Genomic DNA, 19,266 nt, shown 5'->3' with positions numbered 1-19,266 from the left:
TTAGAGCAGACAACTGTACTTGCATTAGGTAGAATCACATTAACACTGTAAGCATTAGCTGGGGCATAGTCAGTCTCAGTCACAACACCACCCTACACTTGTGTAGTTTATAAGTGTCAAGTGTCATAGAATGATGCTCGAGTATAATACAGTCAAAAGAGCAAGGAGAGCTGGTTATGAGATCCAACGAGAGGGGAAAAAATTATGTAATGACAACATGGTTAATATTGGCAATCCCTAATGGCAATCCATACAAACTCATGTTCAACTGTAGTGCTGGGCTGTTGTCATCTGTACCGTTGGTTCTCACGCTTGCTGAAGTTCCCGCCATCCCTTGAGCTGTGTCTGTCCGATGTCTGAGGCGCATCTCTTCCGGGTTTCTTATCCTGTATGATGAACAATTGCAATCAGAAAATGAGTTAACTATACTGTTTAGTAAATGGAAGAAATCAAAAAGGTTCATAAGTGAGTAGAACATACATCGCGGCATAGTAGGTCATCCATTTCGAGCATGTGAATTACATGTCCCATTTTAGGCCTCTTGTGGCCATCAGGATCGACGCAGCGAAGGGCGACCAGAAGTGCCCGTTTCAGTGCTTTGGGAGAAGGCTTCTCGGGCAGCTTGGGGTCTACTACCTCCTCTGCTTTCCTCTCAGCAACCATGGTCTTCAGCCATTCAACCAAGTTCACCTGAAAAGAAGACAATTTAGCTCCATCAGATGCCAACGATCCTGGAAGAGATTCATGAAAGAATAGGTAGGATACTGACCTCTCCAGGTGCCCTGGTGTAATCTACTGGTGATCTACCCGTTATAATCTCCATTATAAGTACTCCAAAGCTATAAACATCGCTCCTCTCATTTAACATCCCCGTGCTGGCGTATTCAGGTGCCACGTAACTGCAACATAGCCAATTTCAGTCATGATAAGATGTACTAACTTTTATGTACAGTAAAGGTTGTGTGTGGATTGTCAATACTAACCCAAAGGTTCCCATAACACGGGTAGTAACATAACTTCTCTCTGAGCACAATAGCTTCGCAAGACCAAAATCTGACACTTTAGCATTCCATTGCTGGTCAAGAAGGATATTGCTAGATTTGATGTCACGATGGACAACCTTCGGTTCCAGCCCCTCATGAAGATAGGCCAGCCTAGAGAGCAGAAGTTGGGTGTCAGTATTCATGTGTTTCCCTATCAAACCCATCTTTTAAAAGAACTGTTGATGTTGTTTAAGCAAGCCACTGACAATATTGCTTTCAGGCAAAGAATATTATCGGTAGAGTGCTTATCAATGCACATGATGCTTTAATCTAGATTTTAACTGTCAAACAGGGTCACAATGTTCTAGTCCGAACGCATGTGCAAGGTAAGTATTTAGTTATTTACATGCAGTATCTTAAATCTCTATAGAGCGAATCAAAACAATCTCAGACTGGGTGCTTTGATTAAAATAAAGCAAGCTGGCAACAGGAAAGCAATTAAAGGACGAATGCAAGATGAGCACATGCAATGTCCAAGAAATTCGACACCTTTACTTTGGCGTTTGTACTATTTAAATGCACATGAAATTCTAATTGTTTTCTGAACAACCAAATGATGCCTAATGCTAACAAAGAAAAAAACATGTTTTTTTTTTCGTATCTGCTAAACATGGGTTAGAATCAGCTGTCTTTGGGAATATGTGCATGCTAAGGAACACAACCTAACAAACTTGAGTAAAGCACCTGAATTCCTACGACAATCAATTTCACCAGAATTAGACTCTACTATCCTAACTAAGATGCATGTCTCACAACAAAACAAGCCTCCCATGCCAGCTAGCACCTGTCTTCTAAAATCTGAATGATCATGACCTATATTTGCCCATAATATTCATAATCTTTAATGTCGAAGTATTAAACAGAATCAGGCAAGGCATACCAATATAACACTGTTCAAGGTACCCACTTTGGCAAAATTGGCGTGCAACAGTGAGAGAAGAATTACCCTTTAGCAGTTCCAAGAATTATGTTCATCCTGACTTCCCAAGTTAGTGGGCTCACTTCCCCTACATCACCATGAAGCCATTGATCAAGATTGCCGTTGTCTACATACTCATACACGAGCATCCTGTTCAACCAAAACGGCAATGTGAGTAAAACATCCATTAATCAGAGAGGGAATAATAATGCACAAAATTGATGAAGAGATTTCATTGTACCTATAAGCGCCCTCTACACAGTAGCCGAGCAATCTAACGAGATTCTTATGCCGAACACGCCCGATCGCTTCAACCTCCACCTTGAACTCCTTCTCAGCCTGGCCCCTGGCAAAGCATGAAAACAATTTGATTTTTTGTTGTCATAAAACAGAACAAGAAAATGTGTGAGAAAATGAAACGGTAATCCAGTCCCTAGAAAGCCGTGTAGGATTAAATTGCGTCACAGATATCGAGGCGAATGGGGAATGGAGATGGGCGCACAGAAGAGGTAAATGATGACAGCAATTTGAAACTTCTTGAGCCCCACGACCCAACCGTTCACCAGCAGACCACTGCTTCATGAATAAACTGAAACAAGTTGCACCTCTATGCACAAAAAATCCGATCAAATACACTAGAAAAAAAAAAGGATCTTTCCCTTCTTCAAATGGAAATTCACAGTTTTTGACAGCTCACTTCCTGGTCCATCAGACTGATCATATCCAACAACCCATTATCGCAGAAGAAGATAAGATTAGAGATCTGCGTATCAATTCGATGAACAAGAATACAACCGGAGCAAACAGCCAAAGAAACCGATGAACAAGAACACAAACACGGTTAAACAGACGAAATCAGTGGCATTTTTACGAACAAACGAAATCACACACCCCAGTTTAAACAGAAAGGGAAAATTGATTTCTTTAAAAAATAAAAAATAAAAATGGGTATTCCTAACTATATTCTCCATCCTTTCTACTCACCCAAGGACGAATTCTAGGCTATACAAGGATGGAAAGGCTGGAGATGTCCAAATCAAATCGAAAAGCTCCAAGAGAAGGCACAGGATTAGTACCTATTATTGAGTAGATTCTTGACGGCGACCATGGCGGAATTCTGCAGCGTGCCCTTGTAAACAATCCCGTAGCCGCCTTCCCCGATCACATTCTCCTCCGCGAGCCCGTCGGTTGCCTCCTCGAGCTCCCGGAGAGTGAACCAATGGCCCCACCCGAGGTGCGACACCTCCGGCCCAGCCGAGCCGCTCGCCGTGCTCCTCGGCGTGGCGCCGTCCCGCTCGCTCCCGCCGCTCGTCGTGGCCGACATGCCGCTGGCCGCCGTCGACCGCGTGGATCCCGCCGGTAGCACCGGCGGCTGCGTCCGCTGCGGCGGCGGCGGAGTCTCTGCTTTGGCGAGCTGCACCCCATGTTGCGCCGCCGGTGGAGGCGGCTGCGGCGGTGTCGGCGTCGGCGTCTGCTGCTGCCGCTGCTGCCGGCGAACGATCTCCTGTATGTCCTTCGGCGGCGTGGGCTGCTGGAGATGCTGCTTGAGAATCTTGGTGTCGGCCGGGTACAGATTGGATGCGAGGTCATCGCGGCGCCGGCGCCGGCGGGAGAGGCAGACGAAGACGAGGACCAGGACGAGCACGATGGCGGCGCCGACGGCGATGCCGATGAGCACCCAGAGGCGGAGCCCGAACACCGCCGTGCGCTGCGACAGCCACCCGTTGAGGTACCCGGCGCTCCACACCGACGACGGCGCGCCCTGCTGGTGCCGCGAGGGGTGCGGCTGGTGCGGAGGCGCCTCGGCGAGCAGCCTCCTCTGAGCCGCCATCGCCGCCACGGGGAGCTGATGAAGCAGAGAGAGAGAGAGAGAGAGAGAGAGAGAGCGCTTTGGCCTCCTTGGATTCTTTGGTCGCTCTGCTTTACATAGGCATGCGACTTGACGACGAGAGAGCGGCGTGGGGAGCGTTCTGGGTAGCTTTTGAGTTTTGAGGTGGTGAGGCTAGCGAGTTTGTTGTTACCGATTTGAGACGCTCGTATGACAGGTGGGCCCAGTTTGTCATGTGGACCCACCGACAGTGAGCTAAGAAAGGAGTAGTGCTGTAGGAGGGACGATGGTAATTTGGATATGGTGTGCACCACAGGTCTACAGCACCACTGAAATTCAATCTCTGAGCAAGAGTGCATGTAAACCATATCTATCTTTTCTTTTTAAAAAAAAAATTACACAGTAGAACACAGACACTCACAACGCACATGCACTCACCTCTATAAACGCACGCAAACCCTACCCCTATGAGCATCTCCGAAGACTGGGCCGGCAAATCCATTAGGATTAACGAAGTCACCACAGGCGTCTCGCTGTCGACAGGTACGTCGCCTACCACTGAAAGCACAATACCGTTAAATCCTGAAAAATTCATTCCCGTGGGGAATCGAACCCCGTACCTCAGGTGCTACCGAGACTTATTTGACCTATTGTTTTCTATTTAAATACTCCGTCCCAAAATATAAGACCTCATCGATTGCACATATATCATAATAAGCCAAAAACAGTTTATTAGAGAATGAAAATTAATTTATAGGTAACACTTTTATATATGTGTTATTAGCGACTTAAAACCCAATATAAAAAACTACATTGAAAATATCTTAAATTCAACTTAAAAATTCAAGTTCTGGCTTTAGTTTTGATTTATTAGGACAACCAATGGGGCTCATAGCTACCAAGTTGTCCTGATCCATAGTTGTACTCCTAGAGTAATAGATAGCTATATTTTGGGATTGAGGAAGTAACAAAATTATTATATTGTAAAACTACATATAAATAAAAATGTTCCCATATGATTGTTATGTGTTTCAAACTAACTGTTTTTAGAGCTATTGACGGTTAAATTTTCAAAAGATATAACCGAATAATCTCATATATTCAAATATGGATAGAGCAATTGTCATGAAAAACATAATGATGCAATTTCTAAAAACTACAAAAGCAATGGTAAGAGGGCAAATTCTTTGCAACCAATATTAAAGACTTTTAAAGGGGTATAGATGAATTGAAACTTATGATTGACAGTACACGAGATACATGACAATTGCGCAACCGCCCTTAATCTTCCACAACACTGAGTTAAAATATAGTAATAACTATATCGCGCATCCCACGCATTGTAATGAGATTTTATAACTTCTTTACCGATACTCATCAGTTTAATGGCTAATACGGAGGAAGTATGATCTATTGGTTGACATAGTTACTAGATGGTATGGCTAAACGTGAGAGCTCCTTTCTACTTTCTCTGTTCTAAAATATTCTAAAATATAGTTATTTTTATCTGAATAATATATAGCTATAATTATTTTAACTTCAAACGAAGGGAGCAGCAATTAATACAATGAGGAGTTGAATAGAGGATAAGACTGGAAATTATGCGTTTTGTTCAGGCCGTAGCTCTTCATTAGTATCCGAAAGTGACTAAGGGTGTGTTTAGCTAGGGAAAAGGGAATTTTTTAGTGTCACATCAAACGTTTGACCGGATGTCGGAAATGGTTTTTAGACACGAATAAAAAAACTAATTTCAGAACTCGTCTGGAAACCGCGAGATGAATCTTCTGAGACTAATTAAGCCGTCATTAGCACATGTGGTTACTGTAGCACTTATGGCTAATCACGGACTAATTAGGCTTAAAAGATTCGTCTCGCGATTTTCTCATTAGTTTTTCTTTTTATCTATATTTAATGCTTCATGTATATGTCTAAAGATTCGATCCGATGTTTTTGGGGAAAAATTTTGGGAACTAAACGGGGCCTAATATGTGGAGACAAATCAACAATCAGAGGATAATTTCCCCTTGCATTACTAGGACAGACGGTCAGGAGTGAGGACCACCACCTCGTTGCAAACTTGTGTGTGCCGGGGCCCCTTGTGATTTGGATTCTGGAGAGGAGTTAGGTGACGTGCGCTTCCAAGATTAGCATTGGCTGTCAGCTAGCTGCGTGACAGCTCGGCGGCACGGCGACGTCGAGCCGTCAGTCAGTCGGCCGTCCGCTTTCAAAGTTGAGCCGCGCGCACCGCACTGCACTGCACCAACGGAATGTGGGGGTGTGTGTGCTGGTCGTGCGCGCTCTGACGCAGACGCATGCAGGGCCAAGCAAAAAAGAGCTCCACCCTTTTCCTTCTCCATTTGACATGGACTCGTGGAGAGATAGAGAGAGATGGCTTCGAATATTTGGTAGTATCACCTTCACACTGTTCTACTATTGTGTTATTAAATCATAGTAGTAATTAGCAGTCGTACCCATTTGCAGATTTTCTCAATTGGCGGCCGGGCTCCCTGAGGATACAGTCTGGCTGGTGATGTTCATGTGGCTGATAGCGTCATCGCGATGAGTGGGTTTCTTTAAGATGTACGCAAGCTACGGCTCGGAATTGCCATTCAGGCATTCACACGATAGTCATGGCAAGTCTAATACCAAAAGAATGGTACACGACACCTGGCAGCGCCTCCGTTGCGTATGTGCAATTACGAGGCTGTGTACTCTAATCACGATAATAATCATGGCCTTCTTACTAGTACTGTTCCAGTGCGTCCTGCTACTGTGCTACGCAGTAATCATCACGCCGGGCCAGCCAAAGCATATATGCTCCGATCACCATTCAGGCGATCACTGATTCGTTCACACAATCAGACCCCCGGACCCCGGCTCGCTCCGGCTGCTCGATCGGATGCCTTACGTGCAACGCCAACCACGGGGTGTAGCAACGCAACAGAAGGCCATTTTGTCCCCATATACCCCGACGTACAAGCCGTTCACGTTCCACGACCCGACCCACGAGCGCGCGCGTAAATTCCTTTTGCTTCTCGCGGACGACATGACATGAGGACGAGTAAAACTCACGCCCCCACGACGTCGTACAGGTCCATGACTCGTGTGCTCCGCCCGATACGACGCGATGCGTCCGGTGATATTTTTTTTCTTTTTAGCATGGCGTCGCGACTCGCGGCACGCAGCCACGGGCACACGACGTGCGCGCGCGCGCTGCAACCTGCGGCTGCGGCGTTCGCTCGATTCGGCGCAGGCGCGCAGCGAGCGCGAGAGCCGCACGAGCACGAGGAGACGCAGGAGGATGCGGGGACGGAACGGTGGCTGCGTCGCGTGTTTGCCAATGTTGGCCGAGACGCGCGCGGCGCGCGGATGAGCCGAGCAAAAGAGGGCAATTTTTTAACTGTTGACGCATCACATGGGAAGGACGTACGGGGAAAAAACGGATACCGTACCTGTCACGACGTAGGATTATTGGATTATGCTTTGGACAAGCCTTCCTTCCTTTTTCCAGTTTCTACCATTATTTTCGTCTTCTTTGCCCAGGCGGCAGCGGAGAAGGAACACACTTTCTTTTCACGCTGTTTATGACCAAAGCTGCTGTAAGTACTACTACCTTCGTCCCAAAATAAGTACAGCAATAAGTTTTCGCGACCAACTTTGATCGTTCGTCTTATTTAAAATTTTTTTATAATTAACATTTTTTTGTTATGAGATGATAAAACAAGAATAGTACTTTACTCGTGGCTTATGTTTTCAATTTTTTTCAAAAAATTTTCAGATAAGACGAACGGTCAAAGTTGGACGCGGAAAACCATGGCTGCACTTATTTTGGGACGGAGGAAGTACTCCCTCCGTCCTAAAAAAAAAACAAACCCTGGTTTCCGTGTCCAACGTTTGACCATCCGTCTTATTTGAAAAAATTATGAAAAAAATTAAAAAGACAAGTCACGCATAAAATATTAATCATGTTTTATCATCTAACAACAATGAAAATACGAATTATAAAAAAATTTCATGTAAGACGGACAGTCAAAATTGGACACGGAAACCTAGGATTTGTCTTTTTTTTTTTTTTGTCGGAGGGAGTACAAGTTTTACAAGGTCAGAACGTATAAGTATGACGTCGTCATGGTCAAGCGACAGGGCTACAGGAGAACATAGCAGATTATGAGAATAAAGTCAAGTCATAGACAGGGTTAAAGTCTGGTGCCGCAGCATCAGGGGACAGGGTACTTTCTAGGAGTATCTCAATGGCCATTTAAATTTTCAAGCAACAGAAATTATTCCTTACGTATGGAAGGAACAAACAGCAAATACTCTGCTTGAGAATCACTTCACAAGAAAGAAATTTTAAATCGACTTCATAATCACAGGTACGGCCGTGTAATTGATTAGTACTCCCCCTAACAAAATACTATACCCATTAAAAAATAATAGATGAACCAAACAAATTAAGAGAAGAGTATATTGTACTCCTCCAATCCCAAAATACAAGAAGTTTTAGTTGGATGAGATACATCCTAATTCGTAAGACTACTGTTAAGACTCGTAGTATTATGACATGTCTCATTCAACCAAAACTCTTTACATTTTGGGACGGAGGAAGTACATAGCATTGGGTAGAGCATATCTTTGTTTGGCTTTGCACCAGCTTTAGTACATATTTTGACTTCCATGCAGGTATATTATTCTAGATTGCAGCACATAATTGAAAGAAAATCTTATAAAACACAAGTGGAATTTATGGACCCATTCAAATTTAGAACATGTTTCACAAAGTTTTATTCAAATTTTATATAAGTTAGTGAATTTTCTATAGGTTTGATGATGTATCCTAACATAAAGTGAAACTTATTTCAATATTCTCTCCGTCCTAATATAAGTGCACCTAAGATCGGATGTGACATTTCATATAAGTGTTCTATAAAAAATCACACCCAATACTAAGTGCACTTTTTATTGAGACGGAGGGAGTACAACTGATAAAAACTGAAAGTATGTGCTAAAATTAGTACAAAGCAAAAATAGGTGCGTTTTACCAGTGTAAAGTGCAATTTACTCTTGAGAAAACGTTGGGTGGTGAATTCTAGCAGCATCAGTCTCATATAGGAGTACATCGTGTGACTGATTCATAAGGTACTATGAGTAAGAATAGTAACTTCGAAGTTGGAAGCTGAAGGTAAATAAATTTTGTATTGAAACTGCAGCTAACTATGTCCTTCTGTTGTTGAGCAAAAGGCAAAAGTATAAATTACACAGGGTACAAGCCTAAAAGTCATTGTGTCATTTACATTGATGCCAGTTTGGTCCAGTATAATTCAAACAGTTCATAGTACACCGTCACCACCAAATTTTTATGGTAGTTTGATTAGCAAATGTTGCATATAATTATAGTCATTACATGGCGGGTGACAACAGATTTTATCCCATGTATTGCCAGAAAATGAATGTAACTATTCAATTACGATATCACTTCAAAATAACACAGCTAGTTCAAAGTACACGTAGTGACTTGACAAGGATTAAGAAACCTTTGTATCCCACAGGAAGAAGCATACTAATCTAGCAGAAGAAATCAACTGCACCGGGAAGAACTGAAAATTTGGTTGGAAGAAAACCAAAATGCTCCCCATCAGATTGCACAAAGATGTCAGCACTAACTTCCTTTTCTGCTACTTCAATCGACTGAACTCTGCGACAAAAATATTGTCACTTAGTGACCCCAAATAGAATACCCAGTTAAACAGCCTAATAGTGATGTTAGCTATTTTGAGAAGGCTTAACAAACATTGAATCCTGTTTTAGAACTAATGAGACACATATCAGGAGGAAAGCAATAGAGGCATAGAGCTCGAATAAATATTCCTCAACAATTTTGATTGCCATCATGTCATAGCAAAACTACCAGTGATGATGCTAACAAGATTAATCTGTCCGGAGATCTGACCTATATGCCAAATAACAACTGAAGGGTTATTGGATGAAACCAACCAGAAGTACAACCCTTAACTCAGCATTGTTTAAAGTAAGTAGAGCAACACTAAGATTCATTAGCGGAGTCCCCTTACCTTATCGATGACACACCAGTCACTGATAGATGAGTTCCTCCATACAATCTATGAAGCTTGAGCAGGAAATCATGCCATTTGAAATCTTGAAGAATAACGACCTATGAAATGACACATAAATTAACAAAGGCTAACTTTTCTTAATGCTTACTCAAAACTATAAAGAAAAATGACTTTTTAGGCACCTCAAGGTCACCCCCGAAAGGATCAGCTGTTGGAGTGATCTTCATACCACCGCCGAAGTATTTGGCATTTCCTATGCATAGTGCAGTGACTTTACGAATGGTTTTCCATTCTCCACCATTTACCTATTATATGCACTAGTAAATTCAAGAGGTGTGGGACTGATAATGACGAAAAAATCAGTAAGATTGCAACTAAGCTTCCTTCTAAAACCAGTGCGATGCAAACCTTTATTCTAAGATCTCGATTACTATGTCCCCAAAAGGCTCTGAGCGCTCCAAAAACATAGCATACGTTGCCAAATCTCTTGTACATAGAAGAAAAATAACCCGCCTTAGCACTCCTGCAGGTGCAGAGCAATTTTTTCCTTTTCAAACCATCCATTGAATTTCACAGGTCAAATGAGCCATGCTTGACTTACAAATGGATATCAGCAACATTAACAAAATAATGTGGGTTTCCATCTGGGCCTTCCATCATACCTATATCTAGTTTTGATTTGACTCCTGCAAAAATATGCACCTGTGAGCCTCATATGTTATGATTGCGAATTCGTAGTAGACATAAATCTAGTTTTTGTATATTTTCATGAAGATGGCCAGTTTATAATAGCAATTTCATTGTTATGCTTCCAAAAACTTTATTTCAAATCTTTTAAGACAAACCCAATCACCTGGCTAGTCATATGACAACTGGTACTTTAATAATGTTACTGTGCATTCATATACATATACCAGGAGATGAATGACCACTATGAGACCACGAGTATGGACTGACAGCACACACTATAAAAGAAGAATCAAAGAAGGAACCTCTCACAATTCGATCAATCGCCTCATGAGGATCATTTGTCCTGGTTGCACAAAAGAAAGAAACATCAGTCCAGTGAAAGTAGAGGTTATCTAAACACCATATGTAGATTATGCTGGAGAAATATACCAGCCAAATGTCCTTGCAAAGTCTGAACCAGTTCCAAGTGGAATGAGCTGTCAGAGAAAAACAATCCGCTTCACTACCGAACAAATTCCAGTGCATAAACAAACATTTCAGTTCAGAATAGTCTAATGCTTAATTTAAGAGGCTAGAAGGGTGATCTGATTGGATAGAATAGCTAGAAACTAAGTACACTCACACCAAGCGCTGTGGAATGATCAGGTCCTTGATCAAGAGCATGGACAGGACTTCCCTTACAGAAGAAGCCATTGACGACCTGCACATTCCATCCACAAATATTACCGTATTTGAATATCAAGTTTCTGGACAAATTTAGTACAAAGGTTGTATCCATATTGCAAAAGTCAACACAAATAATACCTCATGAAGTGTTCCATCACCACCAACAGCAATCACGGCATCAGCCCCATCCTTTACAGCCTACATCATCATCATCATACACACATTGTAACAAGAAAACCAAAAGGGGAAATTAGCAATTGGATACTGGCAGCTATAGGAAGCCCATACACACCTCCCTCGTGATATCTATGGCGTCGAACGGGGCCGAGGTGATGCACTCACAAATCTGATCACGCAATACCAACAAATCAGAACATTCCGTAGAGCCCCCAAATTAGCATGGGGATCTGATCCCAAATATGGTCTCATACAGCAATTGCAGCTTCCGGTTCAGGATGCTACGATCCAGGGATCTAAGAGAAATCGAAAGTCTTACATCGCATTGGTCAGCGAAGCGGGTGCGGAGGTGCGGGAGCAGCTGCTTCCACTGGTTGCCCGTGCGGCCATTGGCGCCTGCGACGACGTGAAGGGCGTTGAGAGCGCGCATAGGATAGGGGGTAAGGGTAGCGGGGTGGAGGAGGGGGGAGTACCGGAGGGGTTGACGACGAAGACGAAGTTGCGGCGGCGGCGGGAGGAGACGGTGGCGGCGGCGGCGCGGTCGGACGCGAGGCCGACGGCGGCCGGCTGGGAGTGGGAGTGCGACGCTCGCGGCAGGATCCGCGACGGCCTCGGCGTCGCTGGCGTGACCATGAATGACTTCGCTGCTTATCCCGAATTCCCCCGACCAATGCGCATCGCCTCAAGACGCCGGGCCGCCGCCTACCGCTGTGAACGAAGCTGACTATGCGAATGTAAAGTGCCACGTGGCAGGTAAGTAGAAATGTAGAATTACCAGGGTTTGTGTATATCTGGTGAAATTAAAACAGTACTACTCCCTCTATCCCATAATATAATACAAATCTCGATCAAAGTTGACACGGTCTTCAAAACTAATCTTTTACCTTGACTTCTCATATATTATAACCATATGAAAGTAAATTTAAATATCAATACAACAATTTTTTTTTAACAAATAAATATATTTTTAACTAGCATGACGAATTAATCAGGCAAAATCATCAGGGGGTGGCACCGGTTTCAGATAATAACAAAATCAATGTGCAAAAAACATGTTCTAAAAGTAGAGCGCCTCTGAACGTTGGCACAAACTAGCTCCAATCATATACCACACGCTCCAAACAGAAGTATAATAATTGAAGATACACCAGCTAATACACCAGCTAAGGTACAATATTGACGTGCATTGGTATTCAGAACCGGCTGCCAAACATTTGCTGTAGGGAAATGAACGATGAAAATCAAATGTGCTCAACAGTGTACACACAATTAGCATCTCAGCCGTTCGTAAGTTTTGCAAAATTTGACCCCCCATGCGTGAGGGGTATTACTTCTTACATCTATACCGCAAAGCATACTGTGCTCCGTACTTTCGTACACTCATCAGAAGCACGAATAGCCTAATATGACCACAATGGCTTCATGTCACACCCGAACGGCTTCGTAATTTACGATACAAGCTGAACCCGTTTGCCATCAATATTGAATTTTCTGCTTCCTTGGAGCTGCAAAATAGACAGAAAAAGGTTAAATAAGGCTATTACACCGCTGCCCAGTAGCAACATGTAGCTCAATAGAGCTTCTGTTCTAATTCAATGAGTCTGATGATACAATGGTTATGGTGAAGATCCCAACAAGTTACATTGCAACCAAATCTGCTATCTGTTTTTCTTTATGCAACTACATACCATACCTTCTATAGTAGGTGCTCCCTAATTACTCCATAACGAAAGAGAGAAAGATCGCAAAGCCTCTGCCAAATGAAAAAGAAAACCCGTACCTTCCTCTTTAAGAACAATAGAGCTTCACGCCTACAAGAGAAGTTGGAGAACATAGACTCTGAATGTGCTTCAACAGCTACCTTAAGTTCCTTCAATTTCATAGATTGTGCTGGGGCCTGGGAATAATACAAGTAAATAAACGTTGTGATTACGGCACAACACATGAAGCCACATACAGAGAGTATGATAATTAAACAACCATACCTGACGAAGAATTGTTTTGCAAAGTTTCTTGACCTTGGTTTTATGTTTATGTTTAACATCCACGCACATTTCTTTCACAGTATTCACATTGGCGTCTATTAGTTCATTATCGTTAGCAGATTCTTCCTCATCACCATCTTCTTCCAACTCTGATAATTCATTGGATTGGGTTGAATTTTCCTCATCGCTATCACCAAAAGAAGTTTTGTTCCCTTTCCAACGGTGTCCGGCAACTTTAATTGGCAGACCCTTAATGCCAAGACCCTGCTTTCCAGATGTGGCTTTGTCCTGCAGCAGTTACAAAGACCATTTAGATGGAATGGATATTATTGAGAACTCAGCTATATCTATATGTTTTTAAATACATCAGATTTGTTCGATAATCAATCAACAGAGGTCTAAATTGACTTTGCAATTTCAGGCCAAACTGTAAGAAAAATATAGAATTCAAAGGCAAGTTGCTTATATGTGGTTAAAAAGTCTCTAAAAGCACATTAAGAAATGGACAGTCCTGTTATAGGACATTATGGGAGATCTGATAGACTGTTAATACCAACCTGAACAAGATTGTATAGGTTTTCTTGGTCTTCTTCCCCAAATGTCTGGCAGACATTTGAAGTACCTTTTGTAGCAGAAGATTTGTTCTTGCGCGATTTTGCTCCTAGAAAGCCGCCTGACTTGAATCCAAATTTATGCCCCCACCAGTTCACATCATCAGCTTGCGATACTGAACAGAGAGTTGTCATGAACTATTAGTAAAATCTCAATGATATTAGTCTATGGTCTCAAAAGAAGATTACATATTTAGAGTAACAAATTTATCAGAATCATTTCAATCCAAACCAAGCATCAGACCATGTGCAGTACAACCAATCAGGTAGTCACAATTCAAACCATTGGTGAAGAGAGAAAGATTAGAGAGCAAATAAAATGTGCTTTACTCTGGTAAGCAATTAGCAACTTAGATGCTGACATGGTAGATCTCGTCTAGTAGAGAACCAAAATTAACAGTATATGAGTATAATCAGCAGAGCTTTACCATTTAGCTGTTCAGTGACTTGTATGCAGTGTGTACACATTCTAGTTCTAAAAGTTTGGCACCTCAGTCCTGGCTCAGACCAAGAAGCAATGATGGGGAAACTAAACATGCAAATTACAGACCTGTATCTTGACAGATGATGGGATCAGGTTCATCACAGCATGTTGGTTCAACTTCCTGGTCCACTTTGCAATTGTCATCACTTTTGCGAACCTGTGCAAACACAATATTTCATGCATGTAATAAAGTAAGTTACACAGTTTACACAGGTGCACAAGAAAAAAATTGCTCATGGATAGTAACTAGATTAGCTAAGAAAGAAATAGGCACACATAAGAATAACAACTCACAAGTATGCCTTCAAGATCTTTTGCTGAATAACCGCTCACACTTTTCCCCCTCTCTCTTTTCTTATATCTGAAATAAGTATTGCGTAAACTGTAAAGAGAAGAAAAAATAGATACAGAAATACAAATACTGAAGCTATGGGAGCAAACCAACCTTCCTTGGGGTCGGGTAACTTTGGTAACTTCATTGTTTGTTGGTTTAGCTTCCTTTGGTGTACTATCTGGTGAATTGCTTACATCATCTTCAAATTCTGCTACACCAAAAATGTTATCAAACAACACCTAACAAGATGAAAATAAGAACTATACGCACAAACACCGTCAGGTACCTTTTATAGCAGGAGTAGCGGATTGCTGCCAAAGAAGATGGGAGCAACGATCAAATGACAAGAAAAAGATAATAGGAAACAATTAGGAACTGAAATAATGACCAATTTATACATAGAGCAAACAAAGTAATTGTTACACGCCATACCACTTTCAGTTTCTTTAGTATATTGTCAAATTGGGTGGTGTCATATACCCATTTGTTATGAGGACTGTCTACACCAACACCTGCAGAAACGATCAGATTAGGTTTAAGAGAGCCCACGGGTGGTTAACAAGGATATATATCCTTACAAATAGACTTCTAAAGTAGAAGATCTATATAGAAACATACCAAGAGTGTCCTGCTTGTTTTTCACTCTAACATGCCCCTTAATGCCTTGCTTATCTTTACCAAGGCCTTCACCTTCTTCCCACCCCTAAAGCATAATGAAAAAAAAATGCTAACTACACTTTAAAATCAGTAAAAAGAGAACAAATCTAAATTACAGAAAAATCAGTATAATCTGACGAAATAAACTTAGAGTGCAAACCACCATTCCATTCACGTTACTCATTTGGTTCGATTAGAAATATTAACTACACTAAATTCAATCTATGTGCAGCCATAACTCGTGAAGAATGTGAATTTCAACTCCTTTCCAAAATCCAAGCCAAGTTCACTCGTTTGCGGCAGTTCCCAAATTCCACTCCGTAGCATTAACAAACGTTGCTAGTTACAATTCAACAGGAACAACAACAGCAACTCCTTCAGACTCCATATCCGACAGGATCAACCGATGTTAACCAACATAAACCTACGTCTAGCAATAGCATACTGCATGCCCCAACGCATGAGGAAAACTTTGAATTAGGTAGTATCACGCACCATTTGCTTCATGAGGCGGAAGGCGGCGGACTGCCGCGCGATCCCAACGTAGCAGGAGGGTGCCTCCGGGGCGGCCATGGCGCCTGCGCTGCGCGGGGTCGACGCGGCCTTCGCCGCCGCCTGAACGGTGAGGCTGCGTTGCCGGACGGGGAGAGAGGGGAGGAGGAGAGGGAAACCCTAGGATGCACGGCTCAGGGGTTTTGAGGCAGCCGATGATTTTGCCTGGAGATTCCCGCTCGGGTTGGTGAGCCTCGATAACGGGCCGGGCCGTATAGGCCCGGAGTTGCTATACGGTGGGCTCTGGAAAGGTCGGTGATTGGTTGCCCAGGCTGGGCCTTAGTAATTTGCAGTTGGGTGGGTTTTCTTTCACATGGGCCATCCTTGTGATGGATTGTCTTGGGCCGTTCGGTTCACTTATTGCTACCTTCCAGTATCCTTCCTGATTGAAGGTGAAATCTATAGATCGCTCTCTGGAAAGGAAAATCTGTAGAAATTGTTGCTCCTTTGCCTACCGATGGGGTCATGGAACGATCAGTGCTTGAGAATTGGAATTCAGATTGAACTTGAAGAACACGACAATGACAATGGGAGGGTGGAGGAAAATTACTGAAGAAGCGAATGTCTATTATCATTCAGACTTAGAGTAACACTGAGATCTGGCCGACAAATGTATATCGCTGTTTCAGCATGCCAAGCTGCAAATTTTGCCCTGCGATCAATAACAAACAGATACGGTTAGCTACCGGCTGCCCCTGCGTGCAAAAAATGCTCTGGAAGTTTGTTCTTGTGCTTTAACCATATTTTATTCAATATAGTGACTAACTAACCTTGTCTAATAAAGTGGCTGTAGTTTAGTGGTGAGAATTCCACGTTGTGGCCGTGGAGACCTGGGCTCGAATCCCAGCAGCCACACTTATAATTTTTTTTTAAACAAGTCTGGTTTTGTCCTAGTATTTTTTATATTTAAATTTGTCCCACTACTTTTTAATTTTTTTTTAAACAAGTCTGGTTTTGTCCTAGTATTTTTTTATATTTAAATTTGTCCCACTACTTTTTAAGTATGGTTTTGTCCTAGTATATTTTATATTTTAAACAAGTCTGGTTTTGTCCTAGTATTTTTTATATTTAAATTTGTCCCACTACTTTTTAAGTATGGTTTTGTCCTAGTATTTTTTATATTTTAAACAAGTCTGGTTTTGTCCTAGTATTTTTTATATTTAAATTTGTCCCACTACTTTTTAAGAATGGTTTTGTCCTAGTATTTTTTAATTTAAATTTGTCCCACAACATTTTTCATAATATAGTATTATTAATTGTCTCATCAATTACTTATCATTTATTTTTTTCTATTCTACCCTTAACAACCCTTCAACTTTTACCCTTTTTTTGCTACATGTTTGGTATTGTCCTAGTATTACTACCTCCATCTCATAATAATTATATTTATATGATTTAATTTTTCTTACAACATTTGTCATAATAAAATATTCTTCATTGTCCCATCATTTACTTATCATTCAAATTATTTCCTATTATTAATGCGAGGCATAATAATCTTTCTTCACAAATCTTAATACATGCTAAACAACCTAGACTTATATTTGTTCGGGGCGGAGTTAGTATATACTGCATTCGTTCCAACATAAGTGTAGCCATGGATATTCGTATCCAACGTTTGTCTGTCCGTATTATTTGAAAAATTTATGAAAAAAAAGACTCACGTATAAAGTACTATTCATATTTTATCATTTAATAATAATAAAAATACTAATAAAAAATTCAAGTAAGATGAACAGACATTGAACATGAATAGTGCAAAACTATATTTATTTTGAGACGGATGGAGTACTTAGGTGGTATTAGTTGGCCCATGTTTTATTTTATTTTTCTACTACAAGTTTAATCGCTCTGTCAAAAAAAATTAATTCTAGAGATAAATCTGGATTGCATGTATTCAGAATCCAGATTTGTCCTTAGAATTGGACTTTTTTTTTTTTGACAGAGGGGTAGTTGCTTTGCATTTTTTTTACTTGGGACATGTATTGATTACATGTTTGTTAGTTATTTTATTTAGTAGTACAACGTCTAGCTGCTTTGTACTTTTTTAACTTAATTAGTACATGTTTAGTTACCTTGTTCTTTTTTATACTTATTAGCACGTGTATTAATTTCATGCTTATTATTTTACTTATACATGTTTAGTTGATTTCTACTTTTTTTTCTCAGCTAGTACATGTTTAGTTGCTTCTACTTAGGGTGTGTTCGGACACCCCTTTTCCAACCCCTCTCTCTCGTTTTCCGCGCGCACGCTTTTTAAACTGTTAAACGGTGCGTTTTTTGAAAAAGTTTTTATACAAAAGTTGCTTTAAAAAATCAAATTAATCTATTTTTTAAAAAAATAGCTAATACTTAATTAATCACGCGCTAATGGACCGCTCCATTTCCCGTGCGGAGGGTTCTGGTTGGGAACCTTAAATAGCGAACACATGTGGTTCAGGTTTTTTTAGTACATTTATTTTATGAATGGGTAAAAGAAATGTGCTTCTACTTCGTACCTGTTTTACTTAGTGCATGTTTAGCTTTTTGACTTGGTAGTTCATGTTTTAGCGTGTTTAGCTTTACTTTCTTTTTTTTGCTTTGCTATATTGTTTTACTTGGCAGTACATGTTTTAGATTGTTTAGCTTTCATGCCAAACAAAAAAGATTGTTTAGCTTTACTTAGTACATGTTTGGTTCTTTTATTTAATTTCATAGCTTGTTTAGCTTCACTTCGGCCTCGTTTATTTTTTCGTTTAGCAATTACAACTCTTTGTCTTCTATAAGCATGTTTTCTAAACGACTAAATAATCTTTCTAAAAATAACTTTTTTATATAGAAATTTCTTTAAAAGTCAAATGAAGTTATCTTTCAAGCTTTGTAATAATTAATACTCAATTAATTATGTTAATGGACTTTGTTTCGTACTTTTATCCTGTTAAAATTATGTGTTTTTTATTCATCTATTTTTTAATATTATATACGTTTCAAAGGTGCCCCTAGTTTTTCAAAGGTGCCGCTAAAACATGTACTGTTGGTACTATACATGTTTAGGGTGTTAAGCATGAGTTTGAGAACTTGAGTCGCTTTTTTCTTCTTCTTTTACTAAAAACATGCTTTAGCGCTTTTAGTACTGCTACTCTATCTCTTCTAAAATATAGCAACTTTATACTGGATATGATATATTTTAATACAACGAATTTGAACATATAAGATTGTTGTTATATTTTAAAACGGAGAGTGTATATGTTTTGCCGCTCTTCTTTTATT

General features: G+C 40.9%; 3 protein-coding genes and 1 non-coding gene across 4 annotated transcripts; 1 reads left to right on the top strand and 3 right to left on the bottom strand.

Annotated features, from left to right (window-relative positions):
• On the bottom strand, positions 1 to 3,892 carry LOC127767339 (probable serine/threonine-protein kinase At1g01540). The gene is made up of 7 exons (XM_052292638.1): positions 3,039 to 3,892; positions 2,204 to 2,308; positions 1,990 to 2,112; positions 984 to 1,154; positions 770 to 899; positions 481 to 690; positions 1 to 386 (listed from the first exon to the last, which is right to left on the bottom strand). Exons 1-7 carry the CDS (start codon positions 3,791 to 3,793, stop codon positions 288 to 290), a joined length of 1,593 nt encoding a protein of 530 aa, XP_052148598.1. The 5' UTR covers positions 3,794 to 3,892; the 3' UTR covers positions 1 to 287.
• Positions 3,893 to 7,826: 3,934 nt separating this feature from the next.
• LOC127767154 (sphingoid long-chain bases kinase 2, mitochondrial) lies at positions 7,827 to 12,118 on the bottom strand. The gene is made up of 12 exons (XM_052292396.1): positions 11,868 to 12,118; positions 11,714 to 11,790; positions 11,510 to 11,563; positions 11,356 to 11,415; positions 11,174 to 11,251; positions 10,981 to 11,027; positions 10,854 to 10,894; positions 10,463 to 10,547; positions 10,270 to 10,384; positions 10,044 to 10,166; positions 9,859 to 9,959; positions 7,827 to 9,482 (listed from the first exon to the last, which is right to left on the bottom strand). The coding sequence occupies exons 1-12, from the start codon at positions 12,025 to 12,027 to the stop codon at positions 9,353 to 9,355; spliced, it is 1,071 nt and encodes a 356-aa protein (XP_052148356.1). The 5' UTR covers positions 12,028 to 12,118; the 3' UTR covers positions 7,827 to 9,352.
• Positions 12,119 to 12,421: 303 nt separating this feature from the next.
• Positions 12,422 to 16,140, bottom strand: LOC127767153 (G-patch domain-containing protein 1). Its single transcript, XM_052292394.1, has 11 exons — positions 15,961 to 16,140; positions 15,427 to 15,511; positions 15,241 to 15,320; positions 15,095 to 15,119; positions 14,920 to 15,016; positions 14,769 to 14,835; positions 14,541 to 14,631; positions 13,937 to 14,106; positions 13,380 to 13,667; positions 13,175 to 13,291; positions 12,422 to 12,899 (listed from the first exon to the last, which is right to left on the bottom strand). Exons 1-11 carry the CDS (start codon positions 16,036 to 16,038, stop codon positions 12,843 to 12,845), a joined length of 1,155 nt encoding a protein of 384 aa, XP_052148354.1. The 5' UTR covers positions 16,039 to 16,140; the 3' UTR covers positions 12,422 to 12,842.
• Positions 16,141 to 16,800: 660 nt separating this feature from the next.
• On the top strand, positions 16,801 to 16,872 carry TRNAH-GUG (transfer RNA histidin (anticodon GUG)). The gene has a single exon. It is a non-coding gene; the product is annotated as a tRNA-His (tRNA).
• Positions 16,873 to 19,266: the final 2,394 nt, after the last annotated feature.

This window comes from Oryza glaberrima, chromosome 3 (genome assembly GCF_000147395.1).
Source record: "Oryza glaberrima chromosome 3, OglaRS2, whole genome shotgun sequence".
In the NCBI taxonomy this organism is placed as follows: domain Eukaryota; kingdom Viridiplantae; phylum Streptophyta; class Magnoliopsida; order Poales; family Poaceae; genus Oryza; species Oryza glaberrima.
This window is presented reverse-complemented; position numbering and strand designations above follow the sequence as displayed.

Bases quoted from the DNA above. Each gene is read 5' to 3' on its own strand.
- LOC127767339 (XM_052292638.1), bottom strand. From the start codon at position 3,793: ATGGCGGCTCAGAGGAGGCTGCTCGCCGAGGCGCCTCCGCACCAGCCG. The intron at 2,309-3,038 runs GTACTAATCCTG...ATGCTTTGCCAG, and splicing joins AAGAATCTACTCAATAATAG to GGGCCAGGCTGAGAAGGAGT. The intron at 2,113-2,203 runs GTACAATGAAAT...TTGGTTGAACAG, and splicing joins TGTGTAGAGGGCGCTTATAG to GATGCTCGTGTATGAGTATG.
- LOC127767154 (XM_052292396.1), bottom strand. From the start codon at position 12,027: ATGGTCACGCCAGCGACGCCGAGGCCGTCGCGGATCCTGCCGCGAGCG. The intron at 11,791-11,867 runs GTACTCCCCCCT...ACGTCGTCGCAG, and splicing joins CTTCGTCGTCAACCCCTCCG to GCGCCAATGGCCGCACGGGC. The intron at 11,564-11,713 runs GTAAGACTTTCG...TTGCGTGATCAG, and splicing joins GCTTCGCTGACCAATGCGAT to ATTTGTGAGTGCATCACCTC.
- LOC127767153 (XM_052292394.1), bottom strand. From the start codon at position 16,038: ATGGCCGCCCCGGAGGCACCCTCCTGCTACGTTGGGATCGCGCGGCAG. The intron at 14,107-14,540 runs GTCTGTAATTTG...CTCTCTGTTCAG, and splicing joins CATCATCTGTCAAGATACAG to TATCGCAAGCTGATGATGTG. The intron at 12,900-13,174 runs GTACGGGTTTTC...TCTATTTTGCAG, and splicing joins TATTGTTCTTAAAGAGGAAG to CTCCAAGGAAGCAGAAAATT.